The sequence below is a fragment of the Calonectris borealis genome, chromosome 1 (assembly GCF_964195595.1).
Source record: "Calonectris borealis chromosome 1, bCalBor7.hap1.2, whole genome shotgun sequence".
Taxonomy (NCBI): Eukaryota; Metazoa; Chordata; class Aves; order Procellariiformes; family Procellariidae; genus Calonectris; species Calonectris borealis.
This window is the reverse complement of record NC_134312.1, coordinates 81,440,877-81,459,357: the sequence shown is the minus strand read 5'-3', so window position 1 is coordinate 81,459,357 and position 18,481 is coordinate 81,440,877. Positions and strand designations below refer to the sequence as shown.

Here is an 18,481-nt window from a genome sequence, read left to right as displayed (position 1 = left end):
TGAGGTGGTTTGCTTTCAAACAGTTCCTGGAGCTGTTTCACCTTGCATGGAATATCAGCCAAAGTTCCAATCCTTGTGCAAATAAATCTTTTGTATTTGTATATATTGACAGTGTAAAACAGGAATGATGCATGTCTGTTCCACATGACCATACTCTGCATTTTTCTGGGTATGGCATTATTGTAACATGTGAGAGAAGGTTCCAAATGCCTATAATTTTTTTTTTTTTGAGAGGACATTGTGGAAAGAAACAAACAAACAAAATCTCATAGCACCATGATCTAAAATAAAACATTTCAATCTCCCATACCACATTTCTTGGTATAAGAACACATAGACCAGGACACACAACAGTGCTTTGCTGTTCAGAGTCATGAAGTATCAGCAATGTTTTCTCAGTGACTCCCCAACAGCGTAATTGCAGAGATGTTCACCTTTCCCCAGATATTCTTAGGAAAACATCATTCTCCTGACTACTTTAGAGCCACTATATTTGAACAGAGTTAACAGAGATGGACAACTTCACATTGTAATTCAACACAAAAAACACAGGTGGGGCATATCAGAGATCACACTGTAACAAGATTCTCCAAGTCTTCAGTCTATGCCTCTTCTTTCATCAGCCAATTGTACAGTTAACATCTCCTCAGATTCTTTCAGAATTAACTAATTCACCTAAATATGTTCCTAACTCAAAGCTAGTTCTTTTTATTAACATCAAAAGGCTTTGGATCAGGCCCTATTAAAAAAAAGTCTCTCTACAAGCCTATTGTGCATTTGCTGTTAGGTACACAATAGGGCTTCTGTGATTCCTCTCCCTGCCTCACCTATCATTATACATACGTTAGCAGATAACATGTCATTAAAGAGTCATAAATGTCAGTCAGACAGTCATCCAGAAAAGCTGAAGGAAGGTTTCTTGGTCTGCCAAATAGCAGTTCTGATAAGGCATCACCTGCCCAAGCAGTGCATTCCTACCTCACCACTAACATTTTCTTCCAAATGCACAGATGCCTTGCCACAAATTATTGTGGTTGAAAGGGTTTGAGTTGCAGGGGGAGAGATGGGAAGAGGGAAAAAGGAGTTGTTATTTTAAAAACATTTAAAACTTCTTCTGCCTGCTTCTGCACTTAAAAATTGCTTATGCCTGGAGGTTAGAGAATGGCTGTTCCTAAGCATCTGTTTTCTGACTTTATCTCCACTTCTACCACCCAAAATCATGTCTTTATGGGCTTCAGAGCAGTTATCATCAATTGATAATTTACAACTGCAAAATACACCTTCTCAAATGACACAGTTCTGGTCTTCACAGTAAATCAAGGCCCTACCTGTAAAAGGGCAAAATTTCCCTTACAACCAACGAAAAAGGCAATACAATGTGATACCAGACATATATAATATGCCTGGTAGACAAAGAAAATTGTAATAAAAATATCCAAAGATGAAAACAGAGCCCTTCTAACATCACTTCCCAAAACACTGTTCAGTTATAAGTTTTTTAACCTCAGTGAATAGTGTAAATCTTGAAATTATTCTAAGTTCCAAAGGAGACTAAGCAATGCCACGTTTAACATTTCAAACTTTGCATAGCTGGTTGCATCCTTGAAGAGCTACAGATAAGATTTCCCTACCCTTAGACTCCGTAAATCCCTTATATTGTGAATACTCACTAAGTACAAGAAAGTACTGAAAATTCTACAGAATAATTTTTCAACGTATGACCAATAAAAGCAAACCAGAAAGTTTATAGGCTAAGTCATTTTGAAGATGCAAGGACTTAATATTAGGAAGATTCTTGGAAAGAGGATTTTAGGTTTTCCTAATTATAGAAGGTGAATGGAGAAAAAAAGATATCTTTCCTTGGAAAACATTATCTGAGGAAAAAACAGCACACAGAAGACATGGATGGACCTACATATCCTTGGATAAATTGATGAGGCATCACAAAGGGGAGGAATGGAAAGATCAAAATCTACATAGCAGTTAATTTTCATTTTGAGGTGTAATATTGCCAGGAATTCCCTACAGTAGGGGTCTTTATCACTTGACTTGCGCTTGTTTACAGGAATCTTGACCAAGAAGGGTTGGGTATAACTCCAAAAGAGACAGGCAGCTTCCGGCATAAAGGAGGTTGACAGTTTTGTCAGAAATCTGATTTCTGCAATATTTGTGGACTGACAGTGTCTCATAAGTCAAAGTTGAGTTACTGTACAGTAGAAGCAGTGTGTTAATGGTTTGTTCTGGGAAAGGAATTTGAGACTTGAAGTACAACATAAGCCATTATACGATCAGCTTAGCCTCATCCAATAGTGCTACCAGTTTGGGGTGCTCATAGAGGATAATACGGTGATCAGGGCAAATGTGGGGCAGCATTAGAGCAGCATATTGGCAGAAAAATGATAGAGTTGTGGCTGGGTAAAATCTTCATAGGCAAAAGACTGTGAGTCAGAGTAAACTACTTTAATTTCTGAAAATTATTTATAAAGGGTATCTTATCACAAGGCACACCCTTAAAAACATCTGGAAAATATCAGAGAGTGGAAAATCAACAACAGATCAAATAATCATAAGTTTCAACTGACAAATGGAGTGATGGAAGGAGGATTCAGAGAGTTTGCATTCACTGCTGAATCTTAAATAATGGTACGAGTACCAACAAACAGGAAATGTCTTTGCTCAGGTGCTGAACATCTTTCTCTCCTACTGACGCATATGTGAGTTGAAGATGTGCGGCACATCATGTAACTGGATACTCTAAAACTAGACACTGTCTAATCTGCTTTCCACTAGAAAAATATAGTAATTGCAGTGATTCCTTTTTTTTAATGAGAAACAGTTTGTATTTCAGAAATGAAACATGTTTCACTCTTCTAATTACAATAAAGAAACCGAAACTTACTTTAGAAAATACTGATATTCATAGGACATAACAATATATGTTTACAGGTAGTGTCAATGCTTTTAGAAAAAGATCCACATACCATATATAACGGGATAGCATACCATATTGGGATAGCAATTTTAAAGCTGTGAATGCATGATCCCTATCAGTTCACAGAATCCAGACTCCTTTTCCAAACACCACTCTCCTTTCTGGGAAAAAACCCCAGAGATTACACTGAAATAGGCTCTAAGTTGATTAGATAGAAAACATACTCCAAGAATGGCAGTGTTAATATTGTAGAGAAAGACAGTTAAACTTTCTGTATCTTACAGCATTCGTTCTGGTTCTAAGACTTACTGTGGGGATGGGGAGCCACCCTTTGGTCATTATTGTAAATGCAAAATCAATATAATGTACGATGGATGCTGATGGTTTCTGCCCTCCGAGGAAGACTCTAGGTAACTGCTTATAAATTCATTCGTAATACTGACAGATACTCCAAGGGTCGTCTCTGCTTTAACACCATTGACAGTATATATCTTACCTTTCAGGGACGATAGGGATGAGTAACCTCTGCTTGTGTAGGGCTTTGAGCATGTTACGTGCTAAGTGTTGTCATTACACTCTATGCCTTCCATTCCTTACCACATTAGTGACGCAGATCAGTTTCCACAAACTGAATGTCTGTAGCATCATTTCTCACTAAAATGAGGATTAAATAAAACAAAACATTTGTAGCTTCGTAGAATTCTCTTCCAAGAGTCCAAAATTGAATAAACGAAAAGGTTCAACCTGAATTACAGATTACTTTACTTTTTCATCATGGTGATTGACAGACACAGATAAGTGTGAAAAGCAGACTAACAAATAGAAAAGACCAACAGACTGCTACCATATAATTTCAGCAAAACAGGCTGGACACTGATGTAGAAAGGCAAAATCCTCAAGGAATGGAAAACACAGATATTAAGCCCAAGAAAGGTCAGCCGACAGGGCAGAAAGGGAAACCTATGGAAACTGGCCAGGGAGATTAAACTTAAGCCCCACACAACTCTTATTTCACATTGAAAACCACAAACCGTTCCAGAAAGGAAGAAACTATTATGGTCTCTCTTAGCCTTGATGCAAGCAACCTTCTTAAACGCTTCTCTATTTTATGAGAAGAGACTAAAGTTCCCAGAGTTTTCCATTTACTCCTCCCTCAGGACTTTGGAGGCTGTTGTTCTCTCTGTTGTTCTTCCTTTCGACTTGGGATCATCCTCTACCATGATCAGCTTTTGCTGGTCAGTATCAAGTGGAATTGGTCCATGAGACAGAGAAGATGAATAGTGGGTATGTAAGCACTGGATAACCCAGACACAGCAGGAAAGCAGTTGTTTTGAATTTGGATACAGACTTGAGAACACCAAGACTAAGAAACTTAGATGAACTACAGGCTATTAGGTACTGAAAAAAAAAGCAAGCAAGAAACAGACTGGAAATAGCTATCAGCTCAAAATAAAGGTAATTAGCAGAGACCAAAATGACATTACTGGCTGCCTTCTACCCTGCCACTTGCCATGAAGCGGTTTTAATAACCAACAATGAGAATATACGTACTTCCTCACATGCTCAAGATGTCTTATGAACACTAGAGTACTCCACTAGACAAACCATTTGTGTTCCCACACGATGAACGTTCCTACTCACGTGTTACATTTGGGGATGAAGATGCAAGAAGGTGAAGTGATGTCTCCAAGCCCACACGGTAAGTTAGAAGCAATAGCAGGATAACACAGGGATTTCCAGTTGACCAGACTGCAAGGCCCCTTGGTCTACACTTGTACCATTGTCACTCAAAAGCAGCTTATTTGTCCTTAAGTTAATGACCATTTTCCTCCCACCACCAAAGAGAAGAGAGCACACTGAATCACTGAACAACATTTCCATTGGCTAAAAAGCAGCTTTTTAATTATTCTCTGTTAGTGACTCTCAACCGATTTTCCTTGCCCCAAAGGGCAAAAGCTGCCCAACAGCGCCTTATGTGAAATATTAAAGTGATAGAAAGAAAATGAAAAGGGCATGGGACAGTCATTACAGTGTTTGGGTTTTTTTCCTGAGGTATGGGGGCCACCCATATTGCATACTTTTCTGTGGTAAATTTTGTCTAAGAAAATTATTTTTTTTTCAGCCTGTAGTAATACAGTCCATTTAGATTATTAGAGTCTGGTGCTCCCACTAAACTCAACAACAGTTTTGGTCTGTGATTGTATACTATTAGATGTCAGTATATGAGGAATTTGCACTATGGATTGACAAAAGGGTCTGATTATTTACAGTCTGAGCTGTCTTTCTCTTCTACACTTGAGCAGGTTCTCCAGATTTTCCACTTGACCACAGGAAGCTGAAACCAACACGTAATAAACCTAGTGTTGAAAGGCCTCATGTGAAAAAGAGCGATCCCACCTAAAAGACAATGTCATAGCTTTTGGAATGATGACTGCCTTAAGAAATGAATGGGTTTGAAAGGACTTGATTAGATATACCACACTTGCAAAACTGGGAGTGATGGGTTTTCACAGTTGATTTGCTAGGCAAGAGAATGCTGCAACTCAGATGCAACTCCCTCCACCGGTATTGATCTGAGTTGACTTATGGATGACTGTAGGCTACTGAATCTGGAACTGAAAAGAAATACAGGAAAGCAGGTAAAATAATGTGATTGAGATAATTTATCACCAGACACTGACACACGGCTTATATTTATTTTAAAACACTTCTGGAATAAGAATCTTATGAAAGTCACCTTATTTGTTCATTTTAGAAGAGCCTTTGTTTGATCTGATACTGCTGTCAGAAGAGAACAGCTGCTCAGCGCATTGTGTTCTCAAAGGAATAATCACAGGCTTAACTCATTAAATTCATGCATACAGCTGAATGGTAGACGCTAGTTTGGGCCTAAGCGTAACATACTCTGCCAGGCTGCAAAAATTCCACACAAAAGATAAATCTGGATATCTAAAATACCTGTATCCTAAAAGTGTTCAAACCCAAATGCCTTCATTCTGGACCAAAGAGTTTCCTGGGATTTTCCGTTTGGGTTTCTATGCACGATCAGAAGCACCAAAATTATCTAAACACTGAATGTGTGAGAGGTAATTGGCAAGGCACTTCAAGTCTGACAGCTCTTTTAGTCAGCTCTGTTTTAATGCAAATCCATGGAGAAGCAGGGAGTTAAGAGAACCTTGAGGGAAACATTGCTGTCTCCTCCTCCTCTGTACAACAGGCACCTATCTTCAAAAGAAGATTCAGATTCCTGAATTCCAAGTTAAAAAAAAAGACAACTCCACATACTAGGAACCTGTTCAGATGAATTAAATCTCTCGTTTTCTTATGCGGAGAAACAGCTGGTGCAGAACCAGCACCCCTGCAATGTGTTCAGCACATGTCTAATCTGGTTATCTCTTCCCTAAAGGCAGCCACAGTGAAACCTTCCCATGGTGACCAAGACCTTCTCCTTTTCCTGTCATGAGGACACACATGCCACACCTGGGCAGGTGCCTTCAGAAGACACTTATGAACTTGTCAGCTACAAAAAGAAAAGGGGCCAATCATGATTATAATTCTCTCAGGCAGTAGGCAGGCACTGGGAAAAGCTCCCAGAGTATCTATTCCTGAATCCCGAAAAGGAGTATTCATGGTGACCATCTTACCATGCTCTTTGTAGAAACTAACAACTTTGGGTGGCAAACTTGAGGTAATCTCTATCAAGCTCCTGGTAACACAAGAAAGAGCCACCATTCATGTGCATCTGCTTTGGGTGGTGTTGGCAGGAAGTCATTTACATGGATCAACCCTTCTGTACCAAGTGATGAATGTCCTGGATGACTGTTATCAACTAGGATGTGCCTGGTGCAGAATCACCACCGCATGTGCTCACGCACATTTTCCTAACATGCAGCTTGTTGCCAACTATAATTTGATCTTTAACACTCAGCACCACAGAATATAACATGGTAACTAAAACTTAAAACCTTTCTGAAGATGAGCAAACTTCCCCATTTGAATGTACAGTCTTTTTACTTCTATCTTAACGGTAGCAATAAATGCTGCCAACTTCCATTAAAGGAGCATCTAGTATCCAACCAGCAACCATAAGCCTCTAGGCAACTCCTCCCAGTCCCTGGCAAAGCATTTCATTACTTATACTTCAGGGGAAGTTCTTATTTCTTGATGTAGCCCAATTGCTGGCACCTTTGAGAATCTCACTTGTTACCATAAAAGATAAAAATGTGACAGTATAAACAATTTTAAACATTGTGCATTTGACAAGACACAGTTTGAGTAAAAACTGCATTTTAAAAGAAATCATTCTCTTTGCCATTTTCCTTAGACTTGTTATCTACTTTATTGAATTATTTCTACTTCTATCATGTATACTCCTGGTATACAATACCTGGTGAAATTTAAATCCAAAATAATGAAATTTTTAAACCGAAATCCTAAAACTGTTTCTGGAAGCATTTCTCTTAACATTGGATTTTGCAACTTTTTTAAAGAACAGAATCAGTATTTTATGCTTACGTTATGCAACCACATTACATTCTGAAACTGGAATTATTTAGAGGGAGCAATGTTTCTTCCAAGAATGATTAATAAGCTGAAAAGAAAAACCTGATGCTGTTACAATTCTCGCACATCAGGCAAATACATAGAACAGATCAGCATGTTTTGTCCAAAGGCTGGAAAGCGTCTTAGTGACTCCCAACTGTCTGTAAATATATTATACTTAAGAAAAACACGGTGCTCCAAGCTTGTAGATAAAGTAATATCCCTACTTAAAATATAGACCCCATCATTGTGGAGAGTGCAAGTCAAGTTAAGACCCGATTTTGATGTGTTCTCTTTGAGGTAGAGCCATTCTTTGGTAGCAATGTTGTAAGACTGCACAGTTAACACGTCCTCACTTTGGCTGGATTTTTGGTTTGGTCCAAGTTCATGAATACAACCCCCTACCAGATATATAGTTTCTTCAACAGAGAGCATCTGTTGTTTGCGAACATGGACATCACAAAGTTCAAAGTTGGTCCAGGAATCAGAAGTGGGACAGTACTGCAAAATGTTCATATTCCTATCTGAAACAGAGGAGAGATATTTACAAATAAATAAATATATTAGAAGGTACTCATGAAGGAGGATAATTCCTCCCTACAAACTGTATCAGCCATTATTACAGATTGCTAATGTATTACAGTGCAAAAGCATAGCAGACCAGGGAAGAAATATGGATTGAGAACTGGAAGTCTTTGCCCTTGACAATGAAGTTTGAACGTTCTGTTCCTTTGCAGAGGGAAAAATTGAGCTGCTTCTGGCACATTACATGATGCAAATGGTCTGGCGATGCAGATTTTAGCAGAATAATCCCTACCTTTTACCTTATGCTTTTAATTTTGTCTCTGATTGATACGTATGAATTTTTTATGAAAAGGGAAATGGAGCAATATTCTGGTCTCCAACAGTGATCACAGATGAACCAAATTATCATGAACACAGTATGCTTCATTAATGGTTGTAAAGTGATGATTTATCATCCAAGCTTAACTTTGATACTTTGCATTTCATTCCATAAATCAAAGTTTTATGGAATAAAATTCATAAAGCTAGTTATATTTCAGCAAGTGGCATGGATGACCTAAGGGCACATGTTCAGTACCTCATAAAGACAGAAATACACATTGTCAAAATCATTTAAGAACCAGGAACTCCATGCTCCAGCATCAGACAGAGGCACGGAAAAAAACTGAAGCCGTATCTATACTTCAGTTCCAATTCAGTGGATGCATGTGTTTGCAATACTGTTATTCTACAACATTGTTACAATACTACCCTGATTTATGGTGGAGAGCCAAGGCTTCACTAAATTAACACAGAATGCACGGGACTCGTTAGCTAGTAAATTCAGTTTCAATCTCTGGAGACCTGAGCTTAAATCCAAACTCAAGTGACAGGTGGCAACAGGTTTGCAGACTCCAGCCTGGTCTTTTAATAAAATCTGCTCCGTATTGCAAGTGGTTGATGATCTCCAGATGAGGTCCCAGGTGGAACAGCAGACAGTGACATACTGACAAGTTTTGTACGGGCACAGGCATAAAGAGTCATAAATATAACTGGATTGTCATGAAAGAAGTGCATTAGCAGCATGATTAGGGAGGTGTTGCTATAGCATTTGCTTGCACTCTGATGACTCCCAGTCATTGTTTATTACTGTACATTGCCTTCCTGAACACCTAATCCATATGAAATAAAGGAAAAAAGAGGAAAAATATTATGGCAATGCTTTATGAAATTGCTGATCAAAGCTCTACATATAGATGATCTTTGTCTACAAACAATGCATCTTCCTCTGACTCATTAGGGGGGGAAAAATCCCAACATTTCTAGTAATTAAGTTTCTATGCCTATCTATAGCAGTAATCTTCCCAGGTAAAAAGTGCTATGGTTTGAGAGGGCGCATATGAAATGGAAGTCTATTGCGATATGGCCCTCATTTGCTCAGTCCAGAGCCTGGGTCTTTTATATCCACTGAAACAAAAAAACCCCAATACAAAACATGAACCTTACAGTTCCTGGCATGGAGTTTCTATTAGGATCTAGGTTCACAAGTGAGAGCTGAGAACTGGAAGGAGGCTCTTTATTCAAGAAGTGTCATTATAATTTACAATGGGAAATTCCAGATCCTACTATCTTTTGCAAAGTGTAGTCTCAGGAGAAGGCTCCACACAGATCAAAAAAAAAATCCACAAAACCTACCAAAACTACAGTCTTACTGAGGTATATACAGAAATACTAAAAAAACCCCACCATATTAATTGCTGCATGTGTTTTATTTAGTGAATGTAGTGAAAGAACAAATGAACCTCAGCACCTCTCAGATAGTTGTTGTGCCTTAACACCCTCCAACATCTGCATAACCTGGAAGGTAAATCACCAGTGTAATTGCAGCAATTCTGGTTTCTAAGTCCAATAACTGTCCTAAGCCAAGGTGTCACAGAAAAACTGATTCTAGACCCTCATTGAGGAAAGGATCTTTATTTATAACAAGCACAGGCATTCGTTGTCCTGAACGGTCTTGGATTTAAACATATGCCTAAATGTGCTAGTTATCCACTGCTCACAACTTTATACTGTTTTACTATCCCGTTTCCGTTAAGAATGGGAAAGACCTAAGGAAAGACCTAGGAAAAGACAAGGTCTGAAGGTCAGGGGCAATCCCCTGCGGTGTGGAAGAAGCAAGAGGTAACTCACTGACTATCTTTCTTCAACTGAAACCACAGCTAATAAGTACTGAATAAGGAGCTCGAGACAGGGCAGCAATCCTGACTACATACGCTTTGTTAATGAATTTTAAGGGAATAGGATCTGCACCAGCAACATGCTGATCTTCCTATCCATGACACCAGGAGTAGGCAGCCTGAAGAAGGAACAGCGCAAGCACCAGAAAAGGAACCTGCAAAGTGCAGGGTATGTAGGAGAAAAGCTGGCACTCCCGTAGTCTAGTAGCGCTATTAACCACATCAGAGCTTTTTCTTCCTATCACTTCTTTCTCTTTCTGTAGATAAAAATGACAAAAACTCTAACTCTGGTCTCTAGAGATGAGTCTCCCCATTAGTCTCTGTTTCAGCCCCTTCTCCTTGTTCTCTGCTCTCTCAAAGGATGTTTCCCCTTGGGTCTGACTTTTCAGCACAGCAAGTGTTGTGTGCCAGACATCCTTCAGTCCTAGTGCTGGACATCAGGGAGCACGATGCATCCCAACAGATCCTTTAGTGGGGATGACCAGAGGACTGGGACCGCAGAGCACACCACAGCATGGCCCTCCATATGGACACAAGCACTCTGATATCTTTTGTTTTCCTCAATAAAGTCACCAGGTTCTGGGTCAGAATGGACTGGACAAAATGCTTTTGAAGGTTATCATTACCACAAGGACCATGAGAGGTGGAAGTGTGTCTTTTATAAACGTTATAATGGTTCAGAGCTAAAATCTGCTCAGACACTAGAAGGGACAGCTTGTTCTAATGTCAGTTTAGCTTTGATTGCAGTACTCTCTGTAAAAGCTGGTCTCTCTTCTAATTTTATTCTCCATTTGGAAAAAAGTTTAGAAGTACTGTGGTCAAATGAAGTGGGCAAAGGTCTAGAGATTGGAATCTAAATTTAAGAAATCCTGGTAAATACTAAACATTTGACATGAAAAAAAATTGACTTCTAGAACTCTGAGAAAATGGCATGCCTCCCAAAAAATGGCACTATGTGCTTAAGGAATGAACAAATGGGAGCTTTTCTTAAGAGGCTTGCTTTTCCACTGGATAAAGAAAAAGAAATTGTCAGGAGAGAATGCAACTTCAAATCCTTCCCTCTGTACAGTATCCTCAGAAAACAGGGCATAGAAAGGAAGTAAGTCAAAAATGTTGGTTCTTGCTTAAGCTTTTGATTAATTATTCAATTAAGTTACTTCAGCACTGAAAATCTTATCTATAGCTTGAATTTGCCTGTGAAACACGGAAATGCTATAGTAAAAGATCACGACATCTATTAATACATGAGAAATACTAATGCAGGCAGATATTTTCTTCATATTTCTCCTTCTGACAGTCTAAAACAGGTATTTAAAAATTAAACAAAGTGTATCTGTTGAGACCTCTCTTTCTACTGTACAATCAAAATCTAAAAAAAGGAGGGCTAAGCTGGGTGCTGAAATACCCATCTGTCTGTTCCCTCAGAATAACAGAGCCCCAGGTCCATGTAGGTCCTGAAAAAAAAAAAGTATCTGATTCCTGTATGACAGAGCTAATTTTTTTTTCATTTGTCAATTATTCTCTACCAGTGATTTATTTCTACATGTTTTAATGAGTATTATGCAGCTTTCTACATCAGTTCAAAAGATTTCCTGAAAAAGAGAAGAAAATGATCTGGGCCTTAGAAGTAATCAGGTTAAAAAAAAAAAAAAAAAAAAAAAAGTAAAAGCAAGCTTTCTACCTCGTGTAGTATATCCTCCGATAACGTAGATCTTGCCCTTGCACTCACAAGCTGAGAATTCTGCAAGAGGGTTTGGCATGGATGCTACGAAATTCCACCAGTCGTTTTCTGGGTTATAGCACTCCACGTTGGAAAGGGATTGGCCACCGATGGCATAGAGCTTTCCATTTACAGCCAAAAGCTTAAAATTGGACCTGAAAGAAAAGATTGCAGCATTGAAATAGGTTAAATAGATGTACAGAAAAATACAGGAGAGAAAGTTCTTCCTACCCAGGCTCCAACATATCATCACTTACAACCTGTACCATCATTTCATATATTACAGCATCTAAACCCTTCTGTGTAAGGCCAAAATTCTGCAATTACACTGCAATTACTTAGATCAGTAACCAGTGACGTTCTGGATGTTAATGATGTTGAGGTTGAGACTGACGAATATTTTATTTTGGATTTCAATCTGTCACAGTTTGAGCTCTAAATGTTTAGTTAACTGATGTGTTCAGTAGATGTCTCATTTTTACTAGGTTTTAGTAAAGTACATTTAGTAGAGAATAACGTATTATATATACAGTCAAGGATATTATTTTAGTTAAAATTGTAGAAATTTCAAACAAGACTTGATGAATGCCTAAGAATGTGTACTCGTCTTAGTCTGTAATATAGAATCTCTTTAATAACCCTAATAAACAGAACTTTAAAGCGGTATACATTGAATCATGTTCTGCAAAAGAATGAATAGAGAACCTCCTGTACCTTATTCAGCATTAAACTACTAAATACATCCTCTGTCCCACTGAAGCAAGATATATCTGTAAATTAATGTTCCACCCATAGCTGAACAAAATACATTGCACTCCACAGGCAATGCCCTATTCTTTTATTTCTTACTCTGTTCCACTGTGCTGTTATATTTCATGCATGGCAAAGGGCATGATTCTAATTACTGAGGCGCAAGAAGCCTTACAGCTTACACTTTTAAGATAATATAGGCAGAAACAAATGGTCTATAGATGTTAGAGGTGTAAGTCTGTAGGAAGAGATTGGAGGGCTCGAAGTTAGAGGGCTCGCATGCTCAGCTATGCCTTCCAGCTATGGAAGCTGGTCTAATAAAAGATGAGCTCTTCCTCTCTTCAGAAACAGTCTCAATGCCTAGAAAGATTGTTCCTTCTCTACTGCTTTTACCATGCAGTATCCCAATTAACTAAATGTGTGAAAGTCACTGGAGAGCATCAGCTCAGCATAAAGCCAAATGGGGAACTGCGTTATGTCTGTAAAACTGAAGTGATGCTTTAGACTTGCATTGGCCTGCTGAGCAGTAAAGTGAGTTTCACTCTGCATGAATCCAAGATTCAAAACTTACCGCTAAGTAGTTTTGCAGGATTTTGTCTGGACAAAACGAACCCTGCCTAGCAGCAGACTGCCCTGCAATTTCTTTTTATTAAATGTATTTGGAAAAAGAATTTGTTTCCAGATGGAATCATTTTGTTCTTGTCAGCCTGATATAGCTTTGGAAACTAAAATGCTCCTTTGAAGGAATTAATTGCTTTTTATTCATTTTTTTTTGCTGACATTTACGATTAGATCACTCTGTTCATCTCCTCTCTACAGCAATTATGTTTTCCATCTTAGAGAATCCAGAATAACATGGCAATCAATAGCGGGTATGAAATGGGGATAATTACTTGCAAAACATTATGATTTTCAAAGCAATGTACCTGTTCTAAAAGTTATGGTGGAAAAAAAAAAATCCACAGATTAACAGAGGGACAAAACCACAAAATGTAAATGCATTTTCTAAGCAATTCTTTAAAACCTATAGTATGTTAGAAAGTCTGTAACTCCGTGCCTATGATGGAGATGGCGCAGGATTTTTTGCTTGTAAAATGAGTTCACGCGCACACAGATAGCGTTTCCCTATTCCAAGATCTTCTAGCCACTTTATAAACATGCTAAAAGTTCTGCCACAGAGGACATGAATTAATTAAACAAGTGTGTAGTGTCAGAACATTAAAGAATTCAGGTTTCCTAATTCACATGTGCTTCTCTAGCTACCCTTACTATTTTATCTGAATGGAGGTAATTTATACAGCTTTTGCTTGATGGCCTTCATATCACTGAATTGCTTCTTGCAGCATAGGGAAAACTCTCCGGTGAAAGATGTACAGCACAACTTCCAACTTCAATTATTCTAGAAGGAGGCCATGTACATTTGTGTCAGTCATTTAACCACTTCCAACACATGTTAAAATGGATGATATGCAGTGGATGTATCTCAGATTTATGGAACACTTTTAACTATAAGGTTCATTTTACTCAAAAATAGCCGTAAGTATCCATCAGCACACTTCATATGAAAGTTTGGACAATGGCTCAATATGTTATGAAAAACTTCTGCCATTCACCTTTCCATGCCAATAACAGCAGGTGTTTTTATGGAGAGTGAACATTAGGAAATATTTAGTGTATTTTTATACTCTTTTAATGTGTTGGAGCAGCTGGAAACAAGGAAAGCAAACATTGAGCAACCAGCCAGCTCTCCACAACTAACAACTGTTCCATGGACTACAGCTTGGAAACAACAGAGCTGAGCAGTCCGTCAGATTCAACTGCGGTATAACTCTACCCACATCAGTGAGTTATCTAAACTTGGGGGATCAAAAATACTTTCCAAAGGCCAGGCCTAGTGCATACCCTTCTTGTCGGGACAAGACCGGGTATGAGCTGTCTTCTGATGTCCCTCGTTTCCTCTGAAAGGAACCCCAGGAACACAAGCAAGAGTGAGCTGTGAGGTTCTACCATAGTTCAAAATAAAACATTTTTCATTCAATAAAGACAAGTGCAAAGCTCTATATGGAGGAAGGAAGAAAAATTATTGCACAAATGCATAGGATCTGGGGGTCAGCATGCATAGCTTTCTGAATACAAGACAACATTCAACAACTTGCAAAAAAACCTACATTGTTCTGGATTGCATTAACAGCCATAGATGTATCTGTAGGAGACCACTACGAAAGTGGCTATAATGAGGACAGCAAGCATTCTTCTTGTTCACTGACGGATATAATTCATTTGGTATACAACAAGAAAAAGTTAGCATAAATATTAGAGAGGACTTCCTGATCAGAGAGGCAGCTAAACATGAGAACAAGTTACCTGGAAGGAAGGAGGTTGGAATCTACACTGCTGGAGGGTTTCAAGAACAAGTTAGACACATATTTGCAAGGTAAGCTTGGTCATGCTGTAGAGCAGGAGTGTTGGACTAAATAACCTGTGGTTCCTTCCTGCCAAATGATCAACTTTAACCTTAAAATTTCTCACAAATCAGACGACTTCTTTATTCTAGAGGTAAAGCATTTAAATCAGAGTTGAAGAATAATGAAAGCACAGTTACGAAGGCAATTCCAAAGCATTTTACATTTTTTGCATGAACCACTTTTTTTTTTTACATTCCTTATACGAGTCTGCAGAGCACACTGCATCCAACCTTTAGCTTTGGAAGCATGCGATACATTTGTGTTAAATGTGACATGAATATTTATAAGTTAAAAATTTTTGAAAAATCTATTTTCCCCCAACACAGAGGAATTTTGAGGAAAAAAAAATTTAAAAATGCAGAAAGAGAAGGTCTCATAAACCACTACCATTCCCTAGGAGCATCCTCTCCTATATTCCTGAAAGACTCCTCAGTGGCAGCAGTTCAGGCACAGATTGCTCACAAAAACCATGTTCCACGTGCATGTGTATAATCCCAGCCAGGGGCTTACAAGGGTCTTCCAAGCCTGGAAGATTTACCTGCCATGAGTGTTCTGAAGGAAAATAAAAGCGGAATATACAGCTGTAACTGGCACATGCAGTAGAAATCCTATGAGTGTATTATTTTTAAATAGCAAATTTCAACTAACAGTATCAATTTAAGGAAAGGTATGGAAAGGTATTGAAGAGCATTACTTGAACAGTCCCCAAAGCGCCTTGTTACTTTTCTGTCCCCAAAGACCACAAGTGGTCTTGGGCAACATTTACATGAAGTTTCTTCCACAAAAAAGCCCAGATAGTTCTCTGAAGACACTATTCCAAGTACAGCAATATCTCTAGAATTAAAAGATCTAGAAACTGTGATCTGTTATGGACTATTTGTGACCGGCACCAGATTTAGCCCTCAGATGACGAGAAATTCCAGGCTTAGTCACGGGCTTCCTATATGAGCCTGGGCAAACTATTTTATCTCCCTTGTGTATGCATAAATAGGGAATAACACTTTCTCCAGTTTATGTGGGCATCACAAGAATAATATACAGGAATGACCTATTGCAAACAAATTTGAAACTACAGTAATAAGACCTCTACATCTAGAGAGAAAGCTAACAGCTATAACCTAAACCAGAATGACTCAAAGTATTCATTATACATCCGACAGCTTTTGTCTTCTACTCAGAAGTAAATTGGGACTATTTAATCTATGCATGTGTAAAGAATCCCAGCATCCTGGGATTCTATATTATAATAATAGAAATAATTAAAGATAAAAATAGAGTTTACAAGGCTTGTTGAGGGCAGAGAACTTCTCATATTAACAGCAAATCAGCACAGTTATTTCCATAACTCCTCAGTCTTCTCTTGAGGCCAACATATGCATCCATTCATACAGGCCAGATCCAGATACTCTTAAAATGTTGTCTGAAATCAAACCAACTTCAATGAGAACTAGAACCCTCCCTCCAGGTATGTAAAAAATTCATCCATGGGATGTAATTATATCAACTGACATAAATTCATTTGGCAGACAGTCACATGACTGTAATTCCTAAGCAGCACACTGGGCAACTGCCTTGCTTATTTTACTACGGTATAACAAACTAAAAATACAATGCCGAGCAAAGTGCAGAGCTAATTGCAGCCCAACTGGGCGGCAGACAGGCATCAGTGCTGTTCCTGTTGAATGCAAACTCCCCGATCCTAAAAATCCCATGGCACAGGCCATCGTTTCCGGTGCTCTGGCCACTAAATGTCAAGCTGGTCATCAAAGAGCTGAAATGTTATGTCAGACAGAAAAAATAATAATTAGTAACTTCAGAGTCGAGACTCCTTGAAGATGTTAAAGCCAAAAGCATGTTTTGTGAAGGGGTCAGCAGAGTTTCCATGAATAAAACTTCCCCTGCTTATCATTCAGAGAGCAACATACTCACTTGCAACCTTGCAATCTAGAGGCAGACGTAATTCTGGGTTCTTTTTGACCTGAAATAACTACCATGAAATGTAAGAATAGAGACTATTCCAAAAATATCCATTCACATACCACTTTTCTGCCATAAATGGCCAATGTGAAATTCTATGCTAAGGAATTCCTTGCTGTCACCTGTGATTGGCTTCGAGATTAAGTTGGTACGGCAGTGCAGTTGAAAATAGTAATATAAGGAGAAAATATCCATGTGTTTATTTCAGATATAATGATTACATATCCTAGAAAAAAGGGAAAGTGTGGAGGGAAAAAGGCTGATCTAGAGTTTGAACAGTCAGATCATAAGGTGAAAAAAGGGCTTCAAAAAAGTATTTTTTAAAAAGCCCTCATTCGCCATGCTGCAAAATCATCGCACATAATAACATCTCTCTTGCTATACACATCACACAACCCAATGCCAAAACCTCGTAACTTGATCAGCGTGGGACTCCTATGTTTAAGTTAATTTCCATAGGAGATGCTGTGTGAGCTGACCCCATCATCCTTTCCTGCCGAGGCCAATGTGCTCTCAATCATGCTCACGTAGGCAAGACTGCTGAAGCGAGGCCGGCTAAAACATCTCAGTTCCCACAGGTGCCTCAGTGAAGACTGCTTATAGGCTCAGGCTCTAAGAAATATGTCTGCAAGAAAAGGTGTTTGCAGTGTTTAAAAGCTAAACGCTCATTTTACAGATGAAATTTTTCACAACACTGTTTCAAGAAGCCAGAAATACTGAAAAAAATTGTTTCTGACCAAATCCGATGACTGATTATGGAGATAATCATTTCAGTGAAATTCTCACAAAAACTCAGAAAGTGAAAAAAAAAAAAAGAGTGAAATGGGAAAGAACTAATTTTAGGTCAAACCCCTGTTTTGAGGAGTTTTAGCTGGTAAGAGCTAAATAGAGAGTGGAATAGAGACAGCAGTTTAACTACCCAGATACTACCCAAAGCGTTTATGCCAATGATTGGGGTCTCTGGGTGCTCCTTGAATTTACTGGATGGAGACGAGAATTTCCATTCTACACTGAATTTTGGCCTCCTTACTTGTTACAGAGAAGATAAAAATTTAAACACTTTTTCTAAAACGGAAACAATGAGGAAGTTCACTTTGGATAACAGAAACGTTTTGTTTCAGTGAAGTAAAAGGCTTTGTTTTGGTAACTCTGCAGCGTGATTAAGGTAGAGCAGCCACAACCTTGGCCAGCGAGATGGCCTCTCTTCTTGGGTCTCCCTCAAGGCTACCTCCCTATTATTCTTTCAAACGTAAATTATAGAAGTGTTTCTGAATACTAACTTAAACATAAAGGTCAAACAAACAATTCAAAAGGGTAAAGGGAAAAGCAAAATTGTCAAAACGATGAACCTTTC

At 38.6% G+C, this 18,481-nt stretch overlaps 1 protein-coding gene across 3 annotated transcripts in view; it reads right to left on the bottom strand.

Moving 5' to 3' along the window:
• Positions 1-2,890: 2,890 nt before the first annotated feature.
• KLHL42 (kelch like family member 42) overlaps positions 2,891-18,481 on the bottom strand; it is a 35,740-nt gene continuing 20,149 nt past the window's right edge. For 2 of the 3 annotated variants that reach the window (XM_075162610.1, XM_075162596.1), the window contains 2 exons: positions 11,897-12,090; positions 2,891-7,998 (listed from right to left, as the gene is read on the bottom strand). In XM_075162610.1, the coding sequence (XP_075018711.1) occupies positions 7,547-7,998; positions 11,897-12,090 (646 nt within the window). In that variant the 3' untranslated portion in view covers positions 2,891-7,546. The remainder of the gene's footprint in view (positions 7,999-11,896; positions 12,091-18,481) is intronic. The other variant, XR_012675647.1, reaches the window with a different exon arrangement.